At 33.6% G+C, this 22,634-nt stretch overlaps 1 protein-coding gene across 1 annotated transcript; it reads right to left on the bottom strand.

The window, feature by feature from the left end:
• Window positions 1-15,120: 15,120 nt before the first annotated feature.
• On the bottom strand, window positions 15,121-20,218 carry LOC145576370 (uncharacterized). Its single transcript, XM_081634139.1, has 7 exons — window positions 19,930-20,218; window positions 18,160-18,303; window positions 17,994-18,061; window positions 17,811-17,861; window positions 17,634-17,693; window positions 17,106-17,549; window positions 15,121-15,442 (listed from the first exon to the last, which is right to left on the bottom strand). The coding sequence occupies exons 1-7, from the start codon at window positions 20,057-20,059 to the stop codon at window positions 15,404-15,406; spliced, it is 936 nt and encodes a 311-aa protein (XP_081490265.1). The 5' UTR covers window positions 20,060-20,218; the 3' UTR covers window positions 15,121-15,403.
• Window positions 20,219-22,634: the final 2,416 nt, after the last annotated feature.

Below are 22,634 nucleotides of genomic sequence, written 5' to 3' on the forward strand. Positions count from 1 at the left end.
AAGAGGGATGTTGCGTGAGATGTTGAAGAATCAAAGAGGAAAGAGGAGTGGGATGTTGCAGAATCAAAGAGGAATGTTGCGTGAGAGAAAGAGGAAAGAGGAGAAAGGAAGAGGGAGAAATAAAAATAGTACTCCTTAATGTCATATTATCCAATAAACAACTTATATTAGCCAACAAACAACTCATATCAGCCATCAAAATGTACATATCAGCGGGACATATGAGATATTAATAATAATGTATCAGTCAACACAAGAAACTTGTCAGCCAACAAGAGTAAAATATCAGCCAACAAAAGGTACTTATCAGTCAAGAGACGGAACATATCATCCAACGAAAGAAGCATATCAGCTAACAAAACGATGAAATCAGCAAACAATAGGTACAAATAAGTCAATAGAAGGAACATATCAGCAAACAAATGAAGCATATCAGCCAACAAATGAAGTGTATCAGCCAACAAAAGCAGTAAGCCAATAAATTAAACATATCAGCTAACAAAATGAAACATATAAGCCAACAATTAAACTATACATATAAGCCAAATGATATATCAGCCAACCAAAGAAATATATCAGCCAACCAAAGAAATATATAAGCCAAATAATGTCTGATATCAGCCAACAAAAGGGAAAAAGAAAATATCAGCCAACAAAAGGAATATATTAGCCAACCCAAAAATCATATCAGCCAACAAATGAAACATATAAACCAACACATGAAACATATCAGCCAACAAGTAAAATATATCAGCCAAATCTCTTGCACCAAACAGTTCGTGCGTCCGTACGCACGCAATACCTTCTCTAATAATAATAATAATAATAATAATAATAATAATAATAATAATAATAATAATAATAATAATAATAATAATAATAATAATACCGGTACTACTACTACTACTACTACTACTACTACTACTACTACTAATAATAATAATAATAATAATAATAATAATAATAATAATAATAATAATAATAATGCGAAATCTGCTCTGCGGCTCAGAAGCTCAAAAGAACAGGGCTTAAATATATCCTATGAGATCGCACTTTACAGTGATCGAACAAAGAAAATCGAGCCCAAAGGTTAGGCTTAGTAATTGCCGGCCATATGGAGTAAAGAGTGGGTGTAAGACAAGCTAAGCCCTAAGTAGTTCATAGAACTATATATTTTGGGCTTGATAAGAAGATGCATGTAATAAAAAGAACATACAATTTCCATTTCCCAAGTGAGAATGGAAAACTCCATTGAAGAGGAGACTAATTTCTTCCGTCCAACTAGCTAGCATTGGTGGAGGTTCACTTCTCACTTGTGAACCAATCGTAGAGGACCTTTAATAGCGGCTCTCTTTCCGAGAAAAGGAATAACAACACATAGAAGAAAACACGCATCAAAGGTTGTAAATATAAACTATTATGTGATCTGTAATTCAACTTTGTATATGCATCTATCTTGTTTAGGTGCTTATAAATGTAATTTATGAAATTCCACTTACAATACCTAAAACCATAAAGTGGTATCCATTAGCTATTTGCATATAAATTTATGGTGATGATGATATGAATACTTTAATGTAAATCATACTGCAAAATTTTAGAATTTTTTTCAATCCTAAAAAAAAAAAAAAAAAAAAAAAAAAAAAAAAAAAAAAAAGCCACTCAAATTTTGTCATAAAATAAATTTAACAAAAACCCTAAATAAATTATTTCTTTTTTATATATCATAACATACATTAAACATATTATTTTATTTATGGTCACATAAAAATAAAAGGTAGTCGCACTTTAAGAAAATTGTCTTTTAGAAACGATTATTTTGTATTGATTGTACATTATTCACTACAACATGCATGTATGTTTTGTAAAATAGTAGAGAAAATCGCATCGTTTTACAATCACCAAATTTCAATACCATAAACATAAGAATATATATACTCAGCTTTTTTATGCACATTTATAAAATTATGGAAAATCATATTGTTTACAATTGCCACTAAAACCCTATAATCAATACAAAAAGTCTTTTCTACACTAGATTTTCAAATTTTGCTTGACAAAAGAATATAAAATATGTCATAGATGCTTGAGATTGCATGTTCGAATCTTATATATATATATATATATATATATATATATATATATATATATATATATATATATATATATATATATATATATATATATATATATATATATATATATATATATATATATCATATGCGTTGTGTTTTTTTTTTTTTGGTAGAAAATGAGTTTAACATTAATAGTCATTATAATCGTGCAATAATCAAGTTTAACATTAATAGTCATTATAATCGTGCAATAATCACCATGATTTAATATAGTCTTCGTATTGATTATTGAGGACAACCCCAGCGAATGAAATCGAAAAACATTACTAAAGGCTACGATAACAGCGGATGTCGTATCATATAACCATTTGTTGGGAATTTTTTTTATGGCAAATACAATCGATACTAAATGTTAGAATAATCGCTACGAAAAGGTAATTTTTTTGAATTGTCTGTTGAGCAATTAGGTTTTGATGATTATAAACTAATGATGATTATCTATCTAACGTGTATGTTAAGTTGTGCATAGAAAGAGCAAGTTATGCTTGGAACAGGATACAAGGAACCTGAGTAATGACAGGTATATATGTAAGGAACTTGAGCAATATAGGATAAGCAATAGAGGAACAAGAACAACGATAAGTGTTATGGTTGATAAGCATGATGATGGCTAAGGAACCATGAAGGTAACTATGTAAACATGTGTTTGCATATGTTAGCTTCATAAGGTAAGTATCCTATACATATATAGGTCATGTATGTGTAGGAGTCTTTTAATTTAGTTTAGTTTTCTTTATTGTTTTTATAAATGAAAAAACTAACCTTCTGAGTTACTTTGTTATCCTCAGAAGTTTGCTCAGTTTGTCATCATTAAAAAGGGGCAACTTGTTGACCCTTATGAGGTTTTGATGATGATGTTAAGAATTGAGCAAACTTCCATTTAATAAGGATTTTCTAGTGTTGTGATGTTGGCAGGTTCAGTAAGCGTAGAGGGCTGAAGTAGGAACTGGAACAAAGGAACTTTGGAAGATCCATGAGGACAAGTAAAGAACAGAAGAAGAGTTCCAGCAATGGAACTTCCCGAAGTTTCTCAACAGGAACTTCAAAACGGGTGTAACGACCTGGTTCTGGTGTAATGCTGGGGCAAACCCTAAGATCCAGAATATATCAAGACTACAGGATTCCAGAAAAAGAGTTTCAGAGAAGCAACATGAAGACAGAGAAATAGAAGTATATTGCTCTAGGATTCATGTAAGTATGTTGGACATAAAAGTCGGTCTGGAACAAGTCTATATGGAACCAAGGTGAACTCCAAACAGTTAATGAAATTAGAGTGACTGACTTGTCAGGAACTCAGAGACTGTCAGAGTTCAGGAACCTAATAGGAACTTAAGTATGCACGTCGTTAAAAGTCGGTTTTAATGATATATATATTTACTTAATACGTGCATATCTTTTAGGGATTTGGTTTTACTGAACAAAGATATTTATCTTCTAATAAATCCCTTTTGGAAAAAGATAAATTTTGTTTAAAAAGTATTTTTAAACTAAAAGATAAGATTGGAATAAAAGCTGATTTTATGCTAAGTTATCTTATTATTATTGACAGATTTTATTCTGAACAAAAAGATATATTTTCGGAAAACTTGTTTTTAGAAAATATCTTTTAAACTTATCTTTTCAGAAAATCTATCTTTTTCAAGATGAAATGAATATTTCGAGTGTACTATAAATATGCTCATAAGTATTCATTCAAAGTTGAGGCTGACGAAGTGTAGTGGTCGTGCTTAATGGTTTTATCCTTCACCACGAAGCTAAGTCAGTTCTCCTGGTCAAAGTTCCTATCAGGTTTTGGTTACAGTATGTCCAGTGAGTTCCAGACAGGTCTCGAGTGTTCAACATATTAGTTTTATCTCTTTATTCATAGATATGTATTTAGGGATATTCAATGAGATCTTGTAATGGGAAAAAGGGTTTTTGAGTGTTTTGTATTTTGGGGTGAGATTGTGAATTCTCTTAAATTCACACAAGTGATGAGTTTGAAATCTCGTAAAATTCGAGTGGTAGTTAGTCACCCCGAGTGTGTCTTGGGTTGCAAGTGGGAAAAAGGAACCTGAGTGTGTCTTAGGTCGAGAAAGGAACCTGAGTGTGTCTTGGGTCGAAAAAGGTGCCTGAGTTTGTCTTAGGTCTGATAGGATAGGTTCCTGTCAATCAGCAAGTGTCTTAAGAGGAACTTGCGAAGCAAAGGTCTGTGTAATAGGTTGTACTAGGAGAGTTGCCTATTATAGTGGAATTTGTTTATAAGTCCCAATAGGGCCGAGGTTTTACTTCCAGTTAGGCACTGGATGGTTTCCTCGTAAAACTTGCTGTGTGCTTTAAGTTCCTTTACGCTTTAATTGTTTATTTCCGCTTAAGTTCAGCGATTGGAACCTACTACCATTCACCCCCCCTCTTGTAGTAGTTCATCTAAACTAACAATTGGTATCAGAGCTGGTGCTCTTGATAAACCGGGCAACCCCGAGGAGCAAGTTCCAGGCTAGGATGGATATCTACAAGGAATGCAACGAATGGAACTCAACCCTAGAACGTACCCAGTACCACGCGAAGACCAAAGTCTGCTTGTGAAGCAGAAGTGATTCAAAGATGAACATCTTTGAGGTAAGTGTCTCGTCTTTGAAGTCTTGATTATATGCATGATATTATGTGTAAAAGTTTCTTGCAGTATTTCTAGTTAAATTTTGGATTTTGTTTTGGAAGTTTGTAAATCAATTTTGTGTAACCTCAAATCTGATTTATAGTGTGAAAAGTATTTGTCAGATTTACAAATTGATTTATTTTTAAAGAATCGGGTTACTAGAAATAGTTCAAGGAACGTATTGTGTAGAATTATGCATATTTGGTCTCTTGGAACCTGGATTACTGCTGTATGGAAACTTAATTCTTTGGGCAAGGTAATGAACGTATATTTTGAATATTTGCCAAAGAATGACCTTATCATGTGTATGTGTTATTCTGAATATTTATTATGTAGACACATGATTTTTATTGTTAGTAAAGATAGTTGATTTAACCGTAGTTGTTTTAATTATGGATTATTGACGTCAATTACTAACATGAAGGTACCCAATATATATTGGGTAACCAAAGCCAAAAGATGACTGATTTTGCAGGCTATATGAGTGGAGACAACTTATTAATAACGATGATCTTTGGTTGTTTGTATATAAGGAATTATGTGCAAGTTCCTTTCACTAGAAAGCCTTTATAAGAGGTTTATAGTAAGTGAAGCGACAATATGGATAAGTGTGTAAGTCACCTATACATCTCTCTGTAAATATTGGTCATGTGCTTTTGGTATGTATTAATCCTTCACAAATTCCTATTGAAATTCAATTCCCTATTCTTATGAAGGTTATTTGTGAATGGATGAAAAGAGAAGTTGTTTTGATGTTTATAATGTATATCATGACAAACTAACTTCTCTTCTAGTTTTGTGCAAGTTATTAATGATTGTTTTGTAGGTTTGTCCATTGAGACAAATTGGTGCATAAAAGTTTGTTCCATTAGGAGCTCAGTGCTTAAATTGGTTGGAACTTGGTGAACTTGAAATGATAGAACGAATTAGGGATACAGGAACAACAAAGCTTCTATATCAAGGTGCTATAGGAGATAGCGTATACGTTCCTGTAAAGATTCTGGTTCAAGTTCCAGTTAAGTTCTTATTATTCAAAGTTCCTTGGAACAAAGAATTAATTCCTGTAGCAGACTCTTATGAAGGATGATGAGTTAAGATGATTATCTTTGACTGGGTGTTGGAGATTCATCATTTCGTTGATGGAACGACATCTAAAAGGGAGTATTCTTACAGGAACTTTATGTTTCAACACTTTTATGCTTTAGGTTTTTTCTATCTCTTTTGACTAACCTACTGACATTTTAAAGGCACAAAGGAATCTCTTGGGTTGTGAACTTTCAGGTTATATCTTTTGAATGATAATATGAGGGACTTTGACAAGGTGTTGAAGAATTTGAGATTAAATCAACACGTTCCTCTACCCAAGATACAATGGTCTAAAGGACCAGAAGATATGTTCCAACTTTATGTCAAAAGGAACATGGAAGAGTTGAAGGTTTATAATAGGAGGGAACTCGCATTATCTCGACAGCGAGGTTCCAAAAGAGATGATGATAGCCAAATCAAGGTATCTCTTACTATAAACCTACAATGGAAGAACTTTGACTTATAATACTAACACGAAAGGTAAAATTTCTACATAACAGGAAGTTAGTAAGTCAAGTTCCTATCCCATTGTGAATATTTTTCTCGTCGAGTTTTTAATGCACATTCTGGTTTTCAATTGCTTGTAACTCTATTTGTTTCATGGCTTCAAGATGACATCATCAATAAAGAGTGGAAATGTCACATATGAAGGGAATCAAAAAGGGAACACATCATTTGTGGATCTCAAGGTGATTCCTAACAACAACCTGACATTTCTAGGTTTTATTGAAGATGAGATACTTCTATGCTTCAAACTGTGAACATGTAAATCTTTTCATGCTTGATAAACCTAGTAGGAACTCGATAATAGGTATATGTATATGTAAGTTCCAAACAGGTTAAGATCGAAAAGCATGAGAATCAAACACATGTTACATTCTCTTTCAACATCAGGTAGATGGTAAGCAACACTAATCCATTGGATCTTAGTGATATGGATATGTTTACCATGTGATATGTAGAGACTAATTGAAAGAGATGTCTTGTTTATAAGTAATGAAAGCAAATGTGCACTTGGTTACTTTTCTTAATAGAAGAGACGATGAATTGTTTGAAAGTCTTTTCTATCACAGGGTAAGTGGCTAAGTGTTCATCATCTATGAGGTTATAGATCTAACAACGGAACCTAGTTCCAGTCATGTTTAGTGTTTGTTGCAGGAACACAGATTGATAACAAGTTTTCAATTTTGAATCATGAAAGACAAGAAGAGAACAAAGTTATATACTAATGGTCTTTGCAGGTTCTTTGGAATAGTTTTCAATGCCTCTTGCTACATCATCAACACTGAAGCAATAGATCTTTGATTAACAAGACACCCTATGTTCCACTTAGGGATGTTTGATGATAGAAGTGCCAAGGCGATTTATCCATAAACGCCGAGAACAGCAAAACATAAAGAGTTTACCCTATCTTATTTAATGTGCAATAAGTGAACATATTTTGAGACTAACATGTTTGTTCCCATCAGACAGGTGATAAAAGGTGAACTCGCAAGTTCTTGAAGAACTATCTGAGTTCCTAGTAAAGAAATATGTCACTAAGAATAACAGCAAGGGATAGCTACATATGTTGAGGAACTTCGAGATGTTAAGTTCCAACTCATGCAGCAAAGTTCAAAGAACTCAATACAAGAAAGCAAGTTCCAATGAAGTTCCAGAGCTGAGATAATATTTGTTCCGACCAGCAATATCTCAACAAACTATGGAACTAAAGTGTCTTTCATGCATATGTAACCAAAGGGAAAACCTCAACAACCAAGGATCAGAGAAGAGCTCGAGATATCAACTGAAAAAGATGGACTTCATAACTCATAGTTGTATAAAAGATAAGTTTGTTTTTAAGGTTGATGTAAACATATAATTGGTTGTTATCAGGTTAGATGTGCAGCAGGAACTTAATAAGCTTAAAAGGAAGAGGATGCATGTCACATCCTGAACCTATTCTAGAACACCTAAAAAGGGTCGGAGATTAAAAAGGGTGTTCTGGAAAATGCTTATTGAGTAAGGCACGTGGATGGAACAAGGCCAGGTTGGTTCTTAAAAGAAACAACCAATACAAAGGTATGTATTGTCTTTAAGGAACTTGTTGCGTGTGTAGCTAGACTTGAAGCAAATTGAATAATATTTGTTCTTGCTGTTTATATGGGATTAGAGTTGTACCACATAGATGTCCTGTATGTCTTGATATGAATTTTTGTAGACGTCTATGTGGAACATACTCTAGGATAGAATGCTATCCAAGTTCCTTCTTGAAAATTGAGTTTTAAAAAGTATCAATTTTTGTTTTCAAGATGAACTGAGTTATTAGTAGTACTTGTTTACATTGATATATCTCTGGTACTACTAACGAGCCATTGTGCATTGATTTTTGCTAATTTATGATAAGAAAATATATTTGTAAGCATTAACCACTGACAATGGAACTTGAGTTAGAAGTGGAAGTTCATATTAGATTCGAGATCATCAAGGAACATAACAGCCACTTCAAGAACTCCAAGGTAAGCCATCACATTCAACCAATGCTTTAAAGTTATATTTTTACTGGTAAGAGACTACATAAGATACAAGTTCCTTTTCACATGTCGGCATTAGATGAATTGAATTGATATATTTGTGGTATGAATGCAATATGTGAATTTGTGAATTGATTCTCTTATGGTTTTGTCTTGACTTGTCATATTCTTGTTTATTGCTTAATAGAACAAGACTTGATGAAACATAACATGAGTATAAAGTATTTTTCCCATAAGTTATGTCAAGCTGGGGTTCCTATGCATGTAATACTTAAAGTAAAGAATATGTGCTTATTGTTTATGTGTCACACTTAATTCTTGTGTTGTAAAAGACATACTTACTTGCCTAAGAGTATTAGAGGTCTCATAATAGAACTATGGGTGCTGTCAAACACGAAGTTCCTAAGTTGCCAAAGGAACAATGAAAGAAACTTTGATGGAACAAGACAGGTAAGTTCCCAGACCGTTTACACCTCACTTGTTTAAATTTCAGAGGGAACTAACCTATATTTTAGCCAACTTTCAAGCATCCACGTCATATATCTTCGATCGCAACATTATTCTACAACTCTAAGTTGTGTGTCCGTGTTGCATATACTTTAATTGTCCCATATTCAGAAAATCGAAGATTCTTATTCACCCAATTCAATTTCCTCTTTCCGTTCACACACTTTTACTTCTTATTCTTGATTCCCATGTGCTCTAAGTTTGTTGATCATCTTTTTATGATTTGATGAAACATGAAAAATGGTGACTATATTTTGAGGGGGAATTTGAAGATAAATAAAGAAGTAAGTACTTGAAAAGGAAGAAGAATGGTAAGGGACTCAGGGGGAATAAGGCAGGAACCAAGAAATCAAAATGGTTCAGATCTGGTTGTGGAACTCAAGTGTATGAGTAAGTAATATCTTCATTGATTTAAAAATGTGTTATTCCAGGAAAGTATGCAAAATTTGTATAATGACACCCTTTAAAAAAAAAAAAAAATAAAGAAAAGAAAAGAAAAAGAAAAGGGTGATCAAATATTTAATTTCCTGGATATCTAAAGATGAAGAATATTGACTTTGATGTGGAGTACTCGTATACTTGGTGAGCTAGTGAAGGAACAACGACAAACGTTGAAGGAACTTGGCTATGATGAAACTGAAATCTATAAAGTTCCAGTATGCAGAATGTTCCTCAAAGAAGTTGGTGGTAGAAGTAAGGGAATTTGGTTATCAATTGGTAAGATGAATATGTGTTGTGTTTAGCAGAAGGTTCAAGAGTATGAAATGAAGAACAAATGTGGTGAACCTTATCATCTCAAAAGGTCTAAACGAAGAGCACAAATTCCATTTCATGTTCCCTCTACTTATTTTGTTCCATATGCTTCTTTATATATCCTTGAATTTGCGCTTTCATTTGTCTATTCATGCAGTTCATTCCTAACTTTTTAGCTCTGATCTTTACTTGATTCTTAACCTCTTATTTGTCAAGTTCAATTAAGGGTTTTGAAGTTGGGCCTTTGGATTGTGAGTTGGAAATTAGTGTGAAAATGGCATCCGTGTTTGAAAAGTGAGTACCTTGAGGCTTTTAGGAACAACAAGTGTTTAACCATTATATATTTACTTATTATATGGTGGTAGGTGTGACATATGACTTTAAGTGTGTATAATTTACGAAAAACAAACATGTGGAACAATACCCTTTTTGATAATGACAAAAGGGGGAAGAATATGTATGATGCTTATGGTATGCAGTAATTAAGTCTAAAGTTCTTACATCATGATCGTTGAAAGTATATATATATTGATAATGATGTGTATTTCTAAGTTCCTAACTATGTTAAGTTCCTGTGTATGTTCTTAACTTGTTCATAAGTTATTTCCTTGAAAAACTAAGGGGGAATAAATGTACAACGATTATCCTTTAATATGTGATAAGCATCATTAGTTTGTCATCATCAAAAAGGGGGAAATTGTTGAGCAATTAGGTTTTGATGATTATAAACTAATGATGATTATCTATCTAACGTGTATGTTAAGTTGTGCATAGAAAGAGCAAGTTATGCTTGGAACAGGATACAAGGAACCTGAGTAATGACAGGTATATATGTAAGGAACTTGAGCAATATAGGATAAGCAATAGAGGAACAAGAACAACGATAAGTGTTATGGTTGATAAGCATGATGATGGCTAAGGAACCATGAAGGTAACTATGTAAACATGTGTTTGCATATGTTAGCTTCATAAGGTAAGTATCCTATACATATATAGGTCATGTATGTGTAGGAGTCTTTTAATTTAGTTTAGTTTTCTTTATTGTTTTTATAAATGAAAAAACTAACCTTCTGAGTTACTTTGTTATCCTCAGAAGTTTGCTCAGTTTGTCATCATTAAAAAGGGGCAACTTGTTGACCCTTATGAGGTTTTGATGATGATGTTAAGAATTGAGCAAACTTCCATTTAATAAGGATTTTCTAGTGTTGTGATGTTGGCAGGTTCAGTAAGCGTAGAGGGCTGAAGTAGGAACTGGAACAAAGGAACTTTGGAAGATCCATGAGGACAAGTAAAGAACAGAAGAAGAGTTCCAGCAATGGAACTTCCCGAAGTTTCTCAACAGGAACTTCAAAACGGGTGTAACGACCTGGTTCTGGTGTAATGCTGGGGCAAACCCTAAGATCCAGAATATATCAAGACTACAGGATTCCAGAAAAAGAGTTTCAGAGAAGCAACATGAAGACAGAGAAATAGAAGTATATTGCTCTAGGATTCATGTAAGTATGTTGGACATAAAAGTCGGTCTGGAACAAGTCTATATGGAACCAAGGTGAACTCCAAACAGTTAATGAAATTAGAGTGACTGACTTGTCAGGAACTCAGAGACTGTCAGAGTTCAGGAACCTAATAGGAACTTAAGTATGCACGTCGTTAAAAGTCGGTTTTAATGATATATATATTTACTTAATACGTGCATATCTTTTAGGGATTTGGTTTTACTGAACAAAGATATTTATCTTCTAATAAATCCCTTTTGGAAAAAGATAAATTTTGTTTAAAAAGTATTTTTAAACTAAAAGATAAGATTGGAATAAAAGCTGATTTTATGCTAAGTTATCTTATTATTATTGACAGATTTTATTCTGAACAAAAAGATATATTTTCGGAAAACTTGTTTTTAGAAAATATCTTTTAAACTTATCTTTTCAGAAAATCTATCTTTTTCAAGATGAAATGAATATTTCGAGTGTACTATAAATATGCTCATAAGTATTCATTCAAAGTTGAGGCTGACGAAGTGTAGTGGTCGTGCTTAATGGTTTTATCCTTCACCACGAAGCTAAGTCAGTTCTCCTGGTCAAAGTTCCTATCAGGTTTTGGTTACAGTATGTCCAGTGAGTTCCAGACAGGTCTCGAGTGTTCAACATATTAGTTTTATCTCTTTATTCATAGATATGTATTTAGGGATATTCAATGAGATCTTGTAATGGGAAAAAGGGTTTTTGAGTGTTTTGTATTTTGGGGTGAGATTGTGAATTCTCTTAAATTCACACAAGTGATGAGTTTGAAATCTCGTAAAATTCGAGTGGTAGTTAGTCACCCCGAGTGTGTCTTGGGTTGCAAGTGGGAAAAAGGAACCTGAGTGTGTCTTAGGTCGAGAAAGGAACCTGAGTGTGTCTTGGGTCGAAAAAGGTGCCTGAGTTTGTCTTAGGTCTGATAGGATAGGTTCCTGTCAATCAGCAAGTGTCTTAAGAGGAACTTGCGAAGCAAAGGTCTGTGTAATAGGTTGTACTAGGAGAGTTGCCTATTATAGTGGAATTTGTTTATAAGTCCCAATAGGGCCGAGGTTTTACTTCCAGTTAGGCACTGGATGGTTTCCTCGTAAAACTTGCTGTGTGCTTTAAGTTCCTTTACGCTTTAATTGTTTATTTCCGCTTAAGTTCAGCGATTGGAACCTACTACCATTCACCCCCCCTCTTGTAGTAGTTCATCTAAACTAACATTGTCAAATTTAGAATTATTAGGTACTAGGTAGTATGTAAAAATTAGATTTCTGTAAACCATGATCACCATGATGAATACTGATTTACACGATGATATTACTTTCAATTGGTAGGGTACTTTCAAAAGAAATGATCGGGTACCCCCTAATCCCCTACGGCCCTATTCTATGATATCAACACTGATTTACACGATGATATTACTTTCAGTAGTTGTGCATTATTTAATTCAATTTACCTCAACATGCATTTTGTTTTAAGAAAATTAAATATGCATATTAAATTATTCTCATTTTAACACCGTAGATTTTATATACTTTGGAGCATATTACATGATTCAACTAATCAAAAAAATTAATATACATACTTTGTATATTACTTGACACAAATCTAATTTTGTTTATTATTGTATAAACAAAATAAATAAAGATGCACAGAAGTTAGGATAGTGACACAAAACTAATGCAGTAATGCATGAGATGGTCCTGATACGAAAAAATTAGAAATTATAGGGATAACATAAACATATTATATGCTCAATCGTAAACTAGAGATAAGATCAAAGCTCTCGGATCATCTCCGACCATAAGGCGGCATTGGCGGGGAAAGGTCTGAGTAGTTTTGGTGGTGGGGCGAGAGATTGGCTAGTGGGGGGCTTAGCCTATAACCCGTTGTTGGTCTCGCTGTTGCCATTAAAACAACAGAATTCCTTTGCGGAAATCCATTACTTAAAACCAAGATTATTACAAGGAACAACCAAAACACCTTCATATTTTGTTATTAATTATTTGATCGTGCAAAGTATGTGTATGTTATACCTCATATTTGTATCCATAATTTACATGAATGGGTGATGGTTATGATTAGAAGCATACTCTTTGAATTAGACAAATAGTTTGGTAAATATGGATTGTTTTTTAATGGCTACCATGCATGTGTGCAAGAAATTGTAGCGTAGTTATTGTAATTGTTTTAAATTGAATAAATTCTATATTTATAAGGGTGAGCAAACAAATTTAGTCATTTATTTTAATATAGAAATAAAATTAGTACTCTGTATATAATTTTATGGGTTGCAATGAAATTGACAACAAAACATAAATCAATGATCAATCAAAGAGAAGAAAAGTTGACATTTTTATAAACGCTACAAGAATATGAAGGGGAGAAATGTCCAAACCCTAATGCAACACTTTATGTCTTTTATGGTTACAATCTATACCCTTATGACTAAACTCAACTTGACGAACTCTTTCATCCTCGACTTATAAGTACTCCGTATAACCAACTAAACACAAGGTTTAAGCAACTTTGTATACTCTATATGTAGAAAATGGTGATCACGCAGGAGGTACACCGTACCACGACAATGTTCATTGGAATTTCTAGGGGGTGGCCGGTTTGGTGACGGCTTCTCTTGGAGGAAGCCCCAGTTAATCTTTGGAAATTTGTTTATCACATGGCATTTTGGTAAATAAATCAACAACTTTATCCAGTTATCATCATTGTGGGACCCGTTTTTATTGAAAAAGTTGTTGATTATTTACAAAATTGTCATGTGATAAACAAATTTTGTGTATCAACTTGTATTTACCGCTTCTCTTGTGAGAAACCAAAACCAATAATCCACTTAACACCAACATAAATACGAGGAACAACGAAATCACCTTCAGATATTGTCATCCAGGTTATGGAACCATGTATGCTTGTTAGTTGTTATGAACTTATGCTTAGTATTTCTGCATGCTAGTTATAAATAGAAGATCATCCACATCGAAGGATTGAACTACACAATGGTCAGCAGCTTGATGTCTGAATTCTTCAAGCTAGAATAAGTACGCAGCTCTTAATCTCTTATATATAACTAGTTTTAGGTCTACCACCAGAAACGAATATTTCAAACTAGTTATGTATGCCTGAATGAAAATTCAATATCTTTCAAAGTTCAATTCGTACCATCAATCATTTAATTTGCCGAAATAGCAACGTGCCTGTTATACATTCGAATGAACATATCTGATTCAACTGATTCGCACTATTCATGTGAATTTATATTATTGTGGCTCTATGCCTCTATCCTAGATTTACCACTAATCCAAACTTATGTAAAGCATCAGAACACTGCTAGTACAATGCTGTTAAACAATTAAGCAGGAGACAGCAGTGCATCAGCTCAGCGATAGGATGCTCTCCCGGCCTTAGGGATGTTATTTGGGCACTCAATCATCAAATCTATCACGGAAGTTCAACACTATAGCTTTTTCGAGTTGCTTTCAGTGTTACCTACATCTCGAGTCTCTTAAATAAAATCCAGCGCCTACAACTATTTCATCAAGTGCCTGAAAAAATTGTTTTTTGGTGCTTTGGTGATCTCATATTGCTTTCAAAGTTGCAATAATTTATCATCAAAGCACTCTGTACCGGTAACAGCAAATTCTCAAATTCTCAAATTCCCTGGCTCCCTACCTAAAAGACTGTCGAACCTAGCAGTCTCAGCAATCAACATAATCAACAAAACTACTAGTATAAACAATTTTCCAGCATTAATATAAAAGCATACATGAAGTATAACATCCACATTCAACAACCTCGCCATGTATAAGGCTACGGTGACCAAGTAGTGTGAGTTGTATTTTTCTACGAAGCACAGCAAATTTCTGAATTTCATATTTAGCTATAATTAATAAAGCTAGAATGGAATTTCAACATAAACAAGACATTGCAATTCGAGTATTCGACTTACAAATATTTAGTACTCCAAAATAAGAAAATATATATACAAAAAAAAAAAAAAAAAAAAAAAAAAAAAAAAAAAATGGGATTATTTCTGAATAACTAAAAAATAAGGATAATCTAATTTAATGGGTGAAACTTTGGATTATCCATGTCAAATTATCTAAATATATACACAAACTATCTATATCCTGATGATAGAGCAATATACAATCATACCCTATGACCATTTTGTTGCTGTTGTTGCTTTTATATTGCCAATAACTTTAACCCCTGTCTACCTAATGAGCAAAGCTTCCTGCTATGTGCCCGTTCACAGTTTCAGGCTGGCCGTATTCCCCTCAAGGCAGAAGAAAAAATCTGAGACACAAGACAAATCAGTTCATTATATAACTGCACTGTTACTGCAGAAAGCTGTTGCAACGTGTATAAAGACCAAATCTGAGAGTATTAGGCACAGGCACAACAGATATAAGTAAGTTATAAGTAGTTGCAGCCTTGCAGGACAACTTTCATAATCCGAAGTTTCACACACCGCCTATACATTGTGAGTCTTTGACAAAATATCCACATAAGGGTTTACAGATATAAACGTGTACTTATCACTAATCAAAGTGCTGAGACAGCAATGTAACACACATACCAGATTACAATAAATCAACCTTCTAGGAATTAATCTAATTTTTACAGATCACTAGCATACGAAAAGAAGATACAGGTCCAACTTTCAGTGACTGCTTTTCCAAGACGATTGTTGGTAATTTCTTTTAATGTGTTAATACCAAAAGCAAATTAAGAAACTTTCAATCAAATTATCAAGCTTTTATATATTTACTATGGAGTAATATAAGGCTTGTATAACAAGGGAAAACAACCAGTATGCTGAGAATCACACTTTCATAAATAGATCAAACATCTAAATATTCTTCCAATCTATAAACAAGTCCACCTACCTTTTTATAGCTAGATTCATTCTCAGTATATTGACATCGCTAATAGAGTATCTTCAAAATTGTACGAAAGGAAGCTATCAATCTATGACATCCCCTATCCTGCCACTTCCAGTGAGCCTGATTGAAGTCATAAAGGCACTGCTATGGAAAGTTTTGGTATTGATAATCTATGATAAAACTATAGTAAAAAGTGCAACAATCAATCCACTTTGGCCCCTACGCCTTCGTGGCCCTAGCAACAGTCCAATTGCCATATCCAACAGCAAGCACGCCTAATGCCTGCTGTACCTAATGCAGGCTGCTAAGCTGCTTTACCATTTTCTCGCCCATCACAACCACATCTCACGATAGCCCAGGTGGGGCAGCTCCGAGCTGCAACTCAGTGACTTACCAGAGGCCTTCAGTGCCATGACACTAAAACAACTGGACGAGAACCGATGCATGAACACTGGTGCCTCCTCACACATGCCCATAGACCATTCCACAAGGTAAATCCCACATTTTACTTCAAGTACGAACTTTAAACTTTGTAGGAAGCTATTCTTACAGAATAGGTAACAAGCATAGGTAGGTATATATCTATACAGAATTTATCAACCAAAGTAAGTATCTGACATATTCACTATCATTCTTCATTTACAGCTACACTTTCACAGCTTCATATATCTATGATAAAGCCTTTTTCAAATTTCAACCTTATACATGTGCTAGCTCTAAAGCACCAGGTATATATCTACACAGAATTGTTTAGGACATAAAATTTATACTGGATATATAAGTGCATTTTACAAACAAACACACCCCTCGTCCCTCCATATGAATTTTCACCCACCACCAAAAGCTCCCTAAAACAAACTCATAAGCATACAAGGATAAAAGTAAAGCTCAACTCATAATGGCCATCTAAATTTTGTCCACAGTTCCATACTAGAACATATTCAAAAATTAAAAATCTTTTATACTACCTCCGTTTCATATTATTTGCAACGATTTATCTTTTATACTACCTCCGTTTCATCATAAAACCTCAAGAGAGAGAGAGAAAAAAAAAAAGAAAAAAGAAAACTAACCAGAGAAGAACCAGCAGAGTGCTGGTCTAATCTACTTGAGGAATTTGAACCTAGCTGCTTCTGTTTCTTCATGTCAACTGATTTGCTCATCCCTTCACTCTTGCCATTGGAATCAATGTCAAAACCAGTTTTTCCTCTATCCTCTTCCACAGAAACGCCTTTTAGCTTATGTGTCAGTTCTTTATGAATAACCTTATTGTCACGCGGGGTGTCTTTTAAAGGTTTAGTATCTTTTTTTGTGTACTGCGTAGCTGCTGCTCTTGCACCATCTATGGCTGCAATTAAACTTGGTGACATCGCAGCTCCTAGAACGTTATTTTCAGATAAAACCCTAGGCAAGGATCCTGGCCTTAATGAATAGAGATTCGCTGGATTTGGGAGTGGAAATTTTATTGAATGTGGACTTTCCACATGAAGAAGACTTATAACCGCAGCCTCAGCTACCTGCCACAAGCAGAGAAATCAACTGTAATAAACATGGAGAAAGCTGCAAAGAAAAGAAATAAAAAGGCATTATTATATACTTACCTTCCATTCCAGATTATACACACCCTGATCACCTCGCATTTTTAGAGGATCTATCAATTTCTGCATTAAGGACCAAAGCTTAGTAATAATAATTCACCTAAAACATTCTCAAGGAGATCACAAATGAATGTAAAAATATCTATAATTCAATTATAACACTAATAAAATTTAATATACCTGAGGTTGTTCACACAGCCAACAGAAATCTGTCAGTGCTTCCAGCCTCACCTATTGATCCCACATGTGCATGGTTAAAAATTGAAAAAAAAAAAAAAAAAAAAGGAAATTTAGGGAGCACGAAATACAAGTATTTCTGATTAGTATAAAAGAAACAAAAAAGATAAGAGGTGTGTTTCCTACCCCTTCAGGTACTGCTTTCCAGGATGCCAGCTCTTCACGTCTAAGACAGCCAGCAATTTCTACACAACCTAAATGAATATAACATCATCAATACACAACAAAACATGCATAAAGAGAGTACTTTAGCTTTTTTTTGGTCTTCTTGCGGAATCATGTGATGATGTACCTATAAGCCTTGAAACTGGATAATGCTCAGGAAACTTGAGATCAGTCACACCGTCCACGGCATATATCTCCCTGTAAAATTCTTCCATCGCTTTTATTGTAGCCACATCTGGGACCTTACTGGCAGCGTGAATCCAAAGCCGACCTTCCAATTCCAAAGATCTTTACAATCAAATTTATTTTCAACTCATAAGAAAAACCCACGTATACACAAGCAATCTGGTAAGTATTACTATCACATGCTACCAAAGTGCTAGACTTGCCTTCAACAAGCAAAATTAGCTGATCCAAAAATATTCAATATTAACCTTCCAACAAATGATAACCAATTACAGAATCATGATCTGATATTATTGTGAGGTTAGATTTTGGTGTGATCCATAGCGTATATGTAGATATCTTTTACTCAGGGAGGTTAGTATCTGACATTAATTTTTCCCCACAAAATATGAGTGACATAGAATAAACAAGATAATGTTTTAAAATAAAACCTGGGTGAAAATGCAAGAACCTTTTACTAAAAGGAGGGAGTTAGACTAACAACTTTTTAGCTTATCCTCACCACTATTAAAAGAATTATCTTGTTCGCTTCATAATATTTGTCTTTTCAACTTACATATAACTTATATAGGATAAGAGGAATACTTTTTTTAGAGGATCTTATATTGGGATACACTAGTTGTTACCCTGTAGCTATATGATAAATTCTACTTAAATGTCATATCTTGTTCATTTTTCATATAGGTCAATTTATTTTACATGGTTTTTCAACATCAAGCCCTATCTCACGATGGGACAGAGGGTAAGGAAACTAAGGGGTCAAATGATTTAGCCACAACTCCACCCCGGTTCCCCTCTCATAGACTTTATGTGTGAAAATATATCGTTGAAACTCTAGATAATCTAATAGATATGCACTTAGATCCTATGCTTGAGAACATGATACACAGTACGCTCCTGAAACAACATGTAATTCAAACTAAAAGTATATATATATATATATATATATATATATATATATATATATATATATATATATATATATATATATATATATATATATATATATATATATATATATATATAAAAATAAAAAAAAATAAAAAAAAAAAAAAAAAACATAATATGATAAATGAACATGTCATTGTGATAAAAGGGCATGGAACATGAAGAGAGATACATTCGTTTCTTTTTAAGTATGTGCTCCTGAAGTTCATCATGCACTTGCATATAGGATCTTTTTTGCACAACCCAAATACGTATTTACTTAACCACAAAATTTTCAACAATTTGAGGTTTTGACTCAATATTTTCAAGCATTCTTAAATTTAGTATAGTTTCTTTTTGCCAATTTCGGAACCAATGCGATATCATATCAAACATCAACAACAATACTATTCCATAAAAACATAAACTCATTCATCTTAATCATTTCATAATCTAAAGTATCAAGGTATACAATTATACAAATCACAAACAAACCAAATATCTAACAGTCAAATCAGTGTTTTGAATAGTGGTACCCAAAAACCCCGAATTCGCTCACCTATATATTAGTCAAATCAGTGTCATATGCAAGTTGGACTGCAACTCCAAATGCACCCAAGAAAAAACTAAGAACTCAACTTATTACCAAGTACCAACGGAACCTAGCTATATAAATCAAAACAAAACAAATTAAACAAAAAACGAATTGGGTAATTAATAAATTGAACAAGAGCCTAAAATCAAAATTGGGTATCAACAATTATAGAAAATAAAGCAAAATTACCCCTAATAGGAGTAGGCCAAGATCTTCCTTCAATACGTTTAATACCATAAACAAGCAAAGAAGCCCAAGGTTGGTGCATTGTCAAACATGGATCTTTATAAAAATTTCCATGTTGATTTCTTCTTCTCATCTCTTAATTTTTGCTAAAAACTCGATAATTTACCCCTAAAGATTGAAACTTTGTTATGGTTATTGAAATTGGCAAAAGTGTTAGGGTGGAATTTGATGAGCATAAGAGTTTCTGAGTTTTAGAGTGGAGTTTAGGACATTGGTGTTTTTACGGGCGACGAAGTCGCTGCTTAAATATCTGGCGATTGTTGAGAGTTCCACGTGCCCCCAAAGGAGAGAATATACGAGAGGGGTAACCAAATGAATTCCAAGACCTTGAGAAACAATGAAGTTATACAAGCAATTTCAAAAACAAATGTCATACACGGTAAGTCTAATTTTTTTAAGAAAATTAATTATATCCAACATATAAAATTTGATAAAACATACAAATCAAATATATAGAAATTATAATGTCATAATATATATCAATAGGCAAAGCAACAAATATCTAAAAAATGAATTTTTTTGTCTGCCCGAACTTGAGAATTTTTCAGGCGAGGCTTGATCAGGTCTAGTGGTTATATTAGTGAATACTTATTTATAAATGCATTTTTAATAAACATCAAAATCAATCGAACAACAAACTAAAATCTCCATTAAAATTATTAGCAAAAGTGCAAACATACACAAAATTACAAATAATATATCGCCTTTATATCTAAAAAAATCATTTGTTAAACACAACATTTATTTTATAGCAATATATCAGTTTGTGATAATATATATGTACGTATATTAGTAAAATTTCATAAATAAAATTGTAATTAATTTGAATATATAGTTATATTGAATTGAAATTGAAATAAAATATTATCTAGAGGTATTTGAAAAAAAAATAAAATTTAAGTGATGTTTTAAAGTAATTTCTTTAACATCTATTATATAAATCAATTTATTATAACTTTTTTGGCAAAATATAATAATACTCCATTTAAAATATAGTTAAAAAGGAGTTGAGATTTTTTTTTTTTTTTTTTTTTTTTGAAAGAAGTTGAAATAATTATTTTGGTAAATGTATATATATAAAATAATTATGAACACCAAATAAAAAGGAATATATAGTTGTCATAAAGATAATATAAAAGATTTGAAATGATATTATTATAGAATAAACTATTAACAAAAAAAAATAGCACCAGGATGTGACACGTGTCGCTCCCGGTGTCTATTTTAGTATTAAGTTATTGATACTTCCTCCGTTAACGGTTAATTGCAACAAAGAAATTTCTTTTCTTTTTTGGTAAGTTTTCTTTTACCAAAATGACCAAAATACCCTCACTTAAAAATTATTAGCACATAATACTATACATAACTATAAATCATTATAACTCTAATTTAACTTAATTAAAATCAGATTCATCCCCATTCCCCATTATCTTTCTCTCTCCTCCTCCTTCTTCATCTTCATCTCTTATTTCCCCCATTATATTTCTCTCTCCTCCTTCAACCATTCTCATCAATTGAAGAAGAAGACCACCTTTTAGTTATTCAATTTCAGATCTGGGTTTTGGGGGTCGCGCAAGTGCTTCATGGGTTGTGGTTTTGTGGGTTCGTGGTTCGTGGTGGTGGTTCACGTGGGTGGTGGGTGGTGGGTTAGTTCGTGGAATGTGGATTTGGGTTCGCGTGGGTAATTTAGGTGGTAGGTTCGTGGGTTTGTGATTGTGGGTTCGCGTGGGTAAGCTAGGTGGTGGGTTCAGGGGTTTGTGTTGGTGGGTTCGTGGTGGATTTGGGTTCGTGTGTGTGAGCTAGGCGGTGGATTGGGTTTGTGGGTGGTGGTTTCTGGGTTCGTGGGTGGTGGTTTCCGGGTTCGTGGTGGTGGGTTCGTGGGTGGTTTCTAGGTTCGTGGTGGTTTTTGGTTTTGTGGTAGTGGCGTGGGTGGTGGTGCTTGGTGGTTCTGTTTAATTGTGGTGGTTGTTTTTGTTGGATTAATATTAAGTATATGTCCTTACTTTTTATTAATCATGGTTAAGAAATTTTACCTTGGGTTCCGTGCACACCCCCTTTGTTGCAATTAACCGTTAACGGAGGAAGTATATAAGTTTGTATTTTACAGTATTTTTTTTATTGGAAAATGAATAGTTAAAGGAGAAGAAGGGGTAAAAATTGAATATAATTGCAGAAGATATTAAGTTGGGGGAGTGAACCAAACAACATACATGCATTGAATTAAAGCAGTATTTTTTTTTTTTTAATATGAGAAAGGGGATTGAAAAAGGGGGTGTTAAATACCGCCATCCAAATTTATCAAAACCGCCATCATTTTAAGCAAAGTGTCAATCTTGCCCTTACTAAACCCCAACCACCAACCTTTTCCACACAACTACCACAACCAGTCAACCAAATATTAGAGGTTACCAGCAGTTGTTGGTGGCGGAGGAAGACGGCGGCGGCTCAAAGTCAGGCGGCCGATCAGGCGGGTGTCAAGAGGTGGCGAAATGGGTGGATTGGAGTAGAAATACGTTTTCCGGTTTTTTTCCCTGATTTTCATTATTTTATACAATCGGTTGCCGGTGACCGGAGCTGAAAACGGGTTGCCCGCTATCGGTAACCGAATGCGAAATCCGGTTGACCACAACGGTAACTGGCGGTCAAAA

Source organism: Chenopodium album, chromosome 13 (genome assembly GCF_948465745.1).
Source record: "Chenopodium album chromosome 13, dcCheAlbu1.1, whole genome shotgun sequence".
Classification (NCBI taxonomy): domain Eukaryota; kingdom Viridiplantae; phylum Streptophyta; class Magnoliopsida; order Caryophyllales; family Amaranthaceae; genus Chenopodium; species Chenopodium album.